The sequence below is a fragment of the Balaenoptera borealis genome (genome assembly GCF_965194805.1).
Source record: "Balaenoptera borealis genome assembly, chromosome: 3".
NCBI lineage: Eukaryota > Metazoa > Chordata > Mammalia > Artiodactyla > Balaenopteridae > Balaenoptera > Balaenoptera borealis.
The window spans coordinates 72988875-72996321 of NC_138866.1; the positions used below are offsets into that span (position 1 = coordinate 72988875).

General features: G+C 58.7%; 1 protein-coding gene across 4 annotated transcripts; it reads left to right on the forward strand.

Moving 5' to 3' along the window:
* The first annotated feature begins 1158 nt into the window (after positions 1-1158).
* Positions 1159-7036, forward strand: RABGGTA (Rab geranylgeranyltransferase subunit alpha). Of its 4 annotated transcripts, none has more exons than XM_082385885.1 (17): positions 1160-1276; positions 1591-1645; positions 1824-1934; positions 2317-2441; positions 2634-2821; positions 3081-3284; positions 3597-3680; positions 3769-3851; positions 3941-4042; positions 4145-4250; positions 4344-4395; positions 4567-4655; positions 4803-4891; positions 4984-5100; positions 5683-5796; positions 6063-6150; positions 6810-7036. In XM_082385885.1, exons 2-17 carry the CDS (start codon positions 1643-1645, stop codon positions 6956-6958), a joined length of 1704 nt encoding a protein of 567 aa, XP_082242011.1. In that variant the 5' UTR covers positions 1160-1276; positions 1591-1642; the 3' UTR covers positions 6959-7036. The 4 variants fall into 4 exon arrangements, 3 of the variants coding, with proteins under 3 accessions (XP_082242011.1, XP_082242013.1, XP_082242012.1); XM_082385886.1 differs by lacking the exon at positions 1160-1276 and adding an exon at positions 1302-1442; XR_014242771.1 differs by lacking the exon at positions 6810-7036 and having other exon boundaries at positions 1159-1276; positions 5576-5796; positions 6063-6098.
* The last annotated feature ends 411 nt before the right edge of the window (positions 7037-7447 follow it).

A 7447-nucleotide genomic window follows, 5' to 3' on the forward strand; every position in this document is an offset into this window, starting at 1 on the left:
AACAATCCCAGGAATAAATGAACTTAAATTCTTAGTGCAGTGGGAATGGAGAGGGTATTTAAGAGATATCAAGGAAAAGTGGGGAGGCCATCCACTAAAATAGGAAACATAAAGGCCAAAGTTTATGCTGGAAAGAGGGGAGACAATGATACCTTTTGACTTTTGGAGTTCGAGGTGTCTCTGGGATACCCAGGTGATACCTAATAGGCTTATGAATATGTGTGTGTCTGCGACTTCCCTGGTGGTCCAGTGGGTAAGACTCTGTGCCCCCAATGCAGGGGGCCAGGGGTTCAATCCCTGGTGGGGGAGCTAGATCCCACATGCCACAACTAACAGCCCTCATGCCCCAACAAAAAATCCCACATGCTGCAACAAAGATCCAGCGTGCCACAACTAAGACCCTCTGCAGCCTAACTAAATAAATATTCTATAAAAAAATGTTTGTGTCTCCTGTGTGTGTGTACATTTTTTTCCATTATAAAAGCTTGCAAGACATCTGGGCTGGAGATATAAATTTAAGTGTCATCAGCTTACAGATGGCAATTAAAACCATGAGTGTGGATGAAGTCACCCAGACAAAGTTTGGGCCAGAAGATCTGTGGGCCCAGGACAGAGCTCTGGAGAGCTCCAACTCCAAGCAGTTGAAGGCTTGGATTTGTGAACATTCTCCCAAGGAAGCAGTGTGTGAAGTGGAAAGCAGTGAGGAAAGGGCCCTGGATATCACCAACATTTAGGGGAAGAGACGGTGAACAGATGAGAAGAGAGGGGCAAAAGTGCAGGAGAAGCCAGGACAGGGTGTCAAGTCTAGGGAAGTCAGCAGCGTCAAATGCTGCAGAGGTCAGTGGAGGTAAGGAGAGGAAACTCCATCAGTTAGATTTAGCAACTAAGAGGTGGCGAGTGCGGCCAGAGAGAGGTTTGTGGAGCGCTGAGAGGGTGGGCTTCCGGCTGTCGGGGAAACCTTTTCAAATGAAACGCCGTTTGAGTAGGTGGCTGGAATTGCACCCCGCGCTGCTTTCCCGCGCGCGCCACAGTCACGCCTGCACACTCTTACACACCAGAGGGCTAACAGGGACTTGGCGTTCCCGGACAGGGCTCGCAGAGATCCTGCGCAGGCGCCTCCGGAGCCCGCCCGCTCTGCCGCGAGCCCCTCCCCAGGCCTGCAGAGGGCGCTGCGTCTCGGAGAGCCGGGGCGTGACGCCGCTCTAGCTAGCGCTAGCGCTCGGGCTCAGTGGTGGGCGCCGCAACTCCGCGTCCCGCACGCCTCCTCCCAGCACAGGTGGGTCCGCCGGCGGGGGCCAGCAGTGCTTGGGAGCCGTGGGGCGGGCGGGTAGCGACAGCCTCTGGGCGCGGAGTAGTCCCCATCACCTAAGTGCCCCAGCTCGGGCCCGGCTCCGGCGGATCGGGCTGTGGACAGGGCTGCACGTGTGCAAGTCCCATTCCGGGTGGGTGCCTTCTGGACGTGCAGTGCCTGTCCCAGAACCCCTTAACACCCCAGGGGTCTCCGCCCCGGCTCGCCCGCGGCTTCCTGGGGACATCTAGGGGTGGGGCTACCAGGGGCGGGGCTCCCATGATTGACACGTCTTTCCCCAGGTTTCACGGGCACCACTTGACCCCTCCCCTGCCCTGAATCTGAGCCAGCACCATGGTGAGAACCCTGAGCCCAGCCCCTCACCTCCGCATGCCCACGCCCTTGCCCTTGCCCCTGCCCCGCGTGGGGCCTTGCCTCCGTTGCCCGATATAAACCTGGGGCTCCGCAGTGGGGGTTCCGGTGGGTATGCCCCTGCAAGGCAGCCTGCACTCTTGCAACCCGCCCATCCCTGTAGCACGGGCGCCTGAAGGTGAAGACATCGGAAGAGCAAGAGGAAGCCAAAAGGCTAGAGCGGGAACAGAAGCTGAAGCTATACCAGTCAGCCACCCAGACTGTCTTCCAGAAGGTGGGACCCTCAGAGGTAGTCCCCTCCCACAGTGGCTCCCTTAGTATGTATAGCACTGAGGCCAAGAACTGCGCCTTAGAGTCAGGCTGCTTGGATCCATATCTGCGTTCTATCAGGTACTAGCTGTGTGTCCTTGGGCAAGTTACTGAATCTCTTTGGACCTCAGTTTGCCCATCTGTAAAATGGGCCTAACAATTGCACTTACTGCATAAGGCTGTTGTGAAAATTAAATGAGAGAACACATGTAAACCCATAAAGTGCTTTGTATAGTACCTATAGTATAGTATGGCATTCACAGAACAGTCGGTAGCTGTATTTATGTTATTAGCCGTGTAGCAGGAGAAAGATATGATCTCTCTGACCCTGCTATCTACCTTCTCAGCGCCAGGCTGGAGAGCTGGATGAATCAGTGCTGGAACTGACAAGCCAGATTCTGGGAGCCAACCCTGACTTTGCCACCCTCTGGAATTGTCGCCGAGAGGTGCTCCAGCGGCTGGAGGTCCAGAAGTGCGTAGGGGTTCAGAGCCCCGGGAAGATGGCCCTGGCTCTGCCCCTGCCCTGCCTGGGTCCAGGGCTGGAGGAAGAGTGGGGCAGCCAGGGGCATAGGCAGAGGGCAGTGGAGGGCTGGGTGCAGAAAGACAGGGGTGAGCTGAGATTGGGTGTTGGAGGGCCCTGACCCCCATTCCCCTCTGGGTGCAGGTCCCCCGAGGAGTTGGCCACTCTGGTGAAGGCAGAACTGGGATTCCTGGAGAGCTGTCTGAGGGTGAACCCCAAGTCTTACGGTACCTGGCACCACCGCTGCTGGCTGCTGGGCCGCCTGCCAGAGCCCAACTGGGCCCGGGAGCTGGAGTTGTGTGCTCGCTTCCTCGAGGTTGATGAGCGGAACTGTACGTGCCTGCAGATTCTGTCCCTACAGCCCTCACCTGCCCCACATTCTGGTACTAGGGCCTCAGTAAGGCCCAGAGTGGGGAGGGATGACCAGGATGGGCCCACTGAGCTGATGGCAGAAGGGATGATGGAGCCAAATGTATCCTCCGTGGAGTGCAGAGAGGTGTTTCTCAGGATCTCCGAGGGAACTCCAGGGGTACCAGCCGGGGAGATTTTCTTGCCCTGCTTCTGAGGTGTGCTGTCTGCCCTTCCCCCCAGTTCACTGCTGGGACTACCGGCGGTTTGTGGCTGCACAGGCAGCTGTGCCCCCTGCAGAGGAGTTAGCCTTCACTGACAGCCTCATCACCCGAAACTTCTCCAACTATTCCTCCTGGCATTACCGCTCCTGCCTCTTGCCCCAGCTGCATCCGCAGCCAGACTCTGGACCCCAGGGGCGCCTCCCTGAGGATGTGCTGCTCAAAGGTAAGCAGAGTCCGGGGGTGCTGGGGAGGACTCTGCAGTGCCACCCTTCCAACCCTCATGCCTAGGCCTGTTCCTGAACCTGCCGCTCGGGAACTTGCCTGGCTCTGGTGGTGCATAAGATCCAGTCCCTGGCTGCAGGGAGCCCAAGTGTCCAATGGGGGAGATAAAACTGAAATGTGCAGCCCCTGGGCAAGGCCAGCCTATAGGTGAAACTGCAGGCTGGAGGAACTCCAAGGTGAGGGTGGGATGTTGAGGCGGCCAGGAGCCAAGCAGGGTCCTAACCACAACCCCATGCCTCCTTGGCTCCTGCAGAGCTGGAGCTGGTGCAGAACGCCTTCTTCACTGACCCCAATGATCAGAGTGCCTGGTTCTACCATCGTTGGCTCCTGGGACGAGGTGAGCAGTGGGGGAAGAAGCTGGGTGATTAGGGCTTAGAAGAAATGGAAGAATATTTAAGGAGACCTGAGGCTGTGTCTTCCCCCAGCGGATCCCCAGGATGCCCTGCGCTGCCTGCACGTGAGCCGGGATGAGGCCTGTCTGACTGTCTCCTTCTCCCGGCCCCTCCTAGTGAGTCCTGCAGCTTTTGCCGGAGAGCATCGTGGATCGTGGGCCTGGTGCTGTTGGAGTGACGGGTCTCTCTTTGTCCCCCGTGCCAGGTGGGCTCCAGGACGGAGACCTTGCTGCTCATGGTGGACGAGTCACCCCTGGCCGTGGCGTGGAGGACCCCAGATGGCAGGAACCGGCCTAGCCACGTCTGGGTATCCCAGGATTGGTGGGCAGAGTGGAGGCTGGGGTAGGGCTGGGCTGGGACTGTCAGGAAAGTGGTGCAGCCGGGCTTTTTCTTAACCCCATGCTCCCAGCTCTGTGACCTGCCCGCCACCTCTCTCAACAACCAGTTGCCCCAACATACATTTCGTGTCATTTGGACAGCAGGCGATGCCCAGAAGGAGTGTGTGCTCTTGAAAGGTGACACAGCCCGCACCTCCCCCCTTGGCAGCAGCCCTCATCCCTCTCTTCCCATCATGGGTGTCCCCTCCGACCACCTGCTCTTTCTCACAGGCCGCCAAGAGGGCTGGTGCCGGGACTCCGCCACGGATGAACAGCTCTTTAGGTGATGATGACAGGGAAGCACGCAGACGAGGATCGGGGCTCTGGACTCTGGGCATCAGGCAGCTGGGCAGGAGGCTGGGGGCTTAAGCAGATGATCTCAGACTGGATACTGGGGCTGACTAGTACCCCAGGGCTGGGGCATCATCCCCTCCCCCACCCTGCCCACCCTCAGGTGTGAGCTGTCGGTGGAGAAGTCCACGGTGCTACAGTCCGAGCTTGAATCCTGTAAGGAGCTGCAGGAGCTGGAGCCTGAGAATAAATGTGAGGCCCGATTCCCTGAGCTCCCGCTCCCCTGAGGAGGCCCCTTTCTGGGGGGGGGGGCCCTTGGGGAGAGCGGGAAGGGTCTCCAGAGGATGGGAGCAGAGGAGGATCCAGGAGAGACCATCCTCTCCCCCGCCCTCTCCCCAGGGTGCCTGCTCACCATCATCTTGCTGATGCGGGCGCTGGACCCCCTGCAGTATGAGAAGGAGACGCTGCAATACTTCCAGACCCTCAAGGCAAGTCGGGTCCACGGGAACCGGCGAGGGGGAGGCCCAGCGGGCAGGAGGAGGGCCGCTGACATGCATTCTCTGTGCCTTCTCCCTGCCAGGCCGTGGACCCTATGCGGGCCGCGTACCTGGACGACCTGCGAAGCAAGTTCCTGCTGGAGAACAGCGTGCTCAAGATGGAGTACGCGGAGGTGCGCGTGCTGCATCTTGGTCACAAGGTAGGGACTGCACGCGCGCCTTCCCGGCCTTCGCCCCGCTAGCTGGCCTCCCTCTTCCTCATGACCTGGCCGGCTTTTGTATCCGCTCCCCGGGCCTCAGCCAAGACACTCACCATGCCCCCGGCTTTCTCCTTGGAGCAGGCCCCGACACCTAAAACCTGAATAGTTTCCAGAGCTTTCTGACAAACCCTCCAGACTCTCTTTTTCCTCTCTAGTCCTTCCCAGTCAGTCTCCCCAACACGTCACCGCTGCCCACCTTCGCTCCCACCAGCCGATCCCAGACTCACCAGGCCCGCTCCCACCGGTGTCTGTGTTTATCCCAGCGCCCTGCTCCATCCCCCGTACCTGCCCCACTCCCACCACTCCACTGGCCGCCCCAGCCCCAGGGCTCAGGTCTCTCCCATGTCCTTGACATGGAGCATGTACTGCCAGGCGTGGTGAGGTGAGCGTCCCACCTGCTCCCTCTTCTCCTCAGCTGGGGTCCCCAAGGGCCTGTGTGGGGCACACAGGGCAAGTGCCTGACAAACGATGGCTGAGGACCTTCCCCCAGGTCTCGCTGGGTATCTCATCCCCCCTTCTCAGGATCTGACGGTGCTCTGCCACCTGGAGCAGCTGCTCTTGATCACTCACCTCGACCTGTCGCACAATCGTCTCCGAGCCCTGCCCCCTGCCCTGGCTGCCCTGCGCTGCCTCGAGGTAAAGCACTCACTCCTCTGTCACTGTCCTGGCTGGTCCTTTTCCCCTTCCTCCACCTCAGAAGTCTGCCCACCCTACAAAGAGATGCCCAGGTCCTCCCAGACCCCACAGATGACCCCTGCCTTCTCCTCTGTCACCCAGCCTGACCCCAGGAGCCCTTCCATGCACTGTAAGCTGATCACCCTGGGCTCTCCAGTTGCTTGTACCAATCCCAGGCTGACAGCTGCCTTCCCTGCCTTGTCTTCCCTGCCCTGCCTGCTCCCCAGGTGCTGCAGGCCAATGACAACACTATCGAGTCCCTGGACGGTGTCACTAACCTGCCCCGGCTGCAGGAGCTCTTTCTGTGCAACAACCGTATCCTTCCTTCTGGGTGCCTTTCAGACAGCAGGTAGTGCAAGGTGCCACACCAGGAAGGGACAGACAGCAAGCAGAGTGGTGTGCCCCTGGACATGGAGAGGGGGCTCTGGCTGTCTAAGCTGAGGAGAGAGGGTAGCCTGGCGCTGTATGAGGCTATCATTGACTTGTACTGGTAGAGTTTTGCAGGATGGAAGTAAGTGACTTCCTCAAGCCAGAGTTCACAAACCAGCAGCCTACAGATATTCTTGGGTAGCGCATCATGTTTTTAAAATCAGGAAGTTTCATATTTTAAAAAAAAAATCTAGAATCCTGATTCTTCTTTAAAAACTGGAAGTTAAAGCAGCCTTTAGCCTGCATTTCCACTTGGCAGCCCTTGGCAATTGGTGGATCATGGGTGCCTCTGCATCCGGGGCTAGCTTTCACCTTGGCCATAGTCTCCACCACTCCTTCTGGGACTGTATCCAGTCAGCCTCCTGTGCTTCCTGCCTGGCCCCCGGGGGCTGGTGTTTGCAGTCTAGAGCCTCATGCCCTCCGGGGAAGCGGACAAGGTGCCCACCACGCAGGCTGCTAGGCAGCTTGAGGGAAAGCGGTGACGGGTGCACAGGAGCAGGTGGATCTGGAGGAACCTGCCGAGCTTTCCTTGACTCCTGCCCAAGGCCTCCATCAGCCTGCAGTGCTCCAGCCTCTTGCCTCCTGCCCCAGGCTGGTCCTCCTCAACCTGCAGGGCAACCCCCTGTGCCAAGCAGTGGGCATCTCGGAGCATCTGGCCGAGCTGCTGCCTTCAGTTCGCAGCAGCCTCACCTAAGAGACTCTGCCCCCCGCCCCCTGCCCTTTAACTTATTGGAACTGAATAAATAATGAAGAGGCCCCCAAAGGCTGCTAAGCCGCCGCCGCCGCCACCATCATTACTACCGCTACCTATCCTGGAAAGGAGAGGGAGAGAGTGAGGGTATGTCAGTTCACCCCCTCTACTCTCGTTTTATGCTCAGTCCTGCTGTTCCCTGTCATGGAGAACCAAAGCCTCAACATCTGGGGCAGAATCAGGGCAACGGCTGGATTTGAATCTACATTCTGGTTTGGGGCTGGGCTGGGTCTAAGTTCCAGGCTGGAATCAGATTTGAGTTCAGGTTCCGGTTGGGGCTGGACCACAAAGCAGCTGGAAGTCTCTCTAACTGAAAGGGCTCGTAGAAGTTTCTCCCGTGACCTGTGCCCCTTCTAGATGCCCTGTCTGCCCTGGCTCTCCTTCACCACAGCTGAGAAAGCTCTTCCCAGGAGGAGTAGGCCAGGTCACCCT

Excerpts from the sequence above, each read along its gene's own strand:
- RABGGTA (XM_082385885.1), top strand. Across the intron at positions 4,656-4,802 it reads GCTGGAGCCTGAGAATAAAT|GGTGCCTGCTCACCATCATC; the intron begins GTGAGGCCCGAT and ends CCCTCTCCCCAG. Across the intron at positions 4,892-4,983 it reads AATACTTCCAGACCCTCAAG|GCCGTGGACCCTATGCGGGC; the intron begins GCAAGTCGGGTC and ends TCTCCCTGCCAG.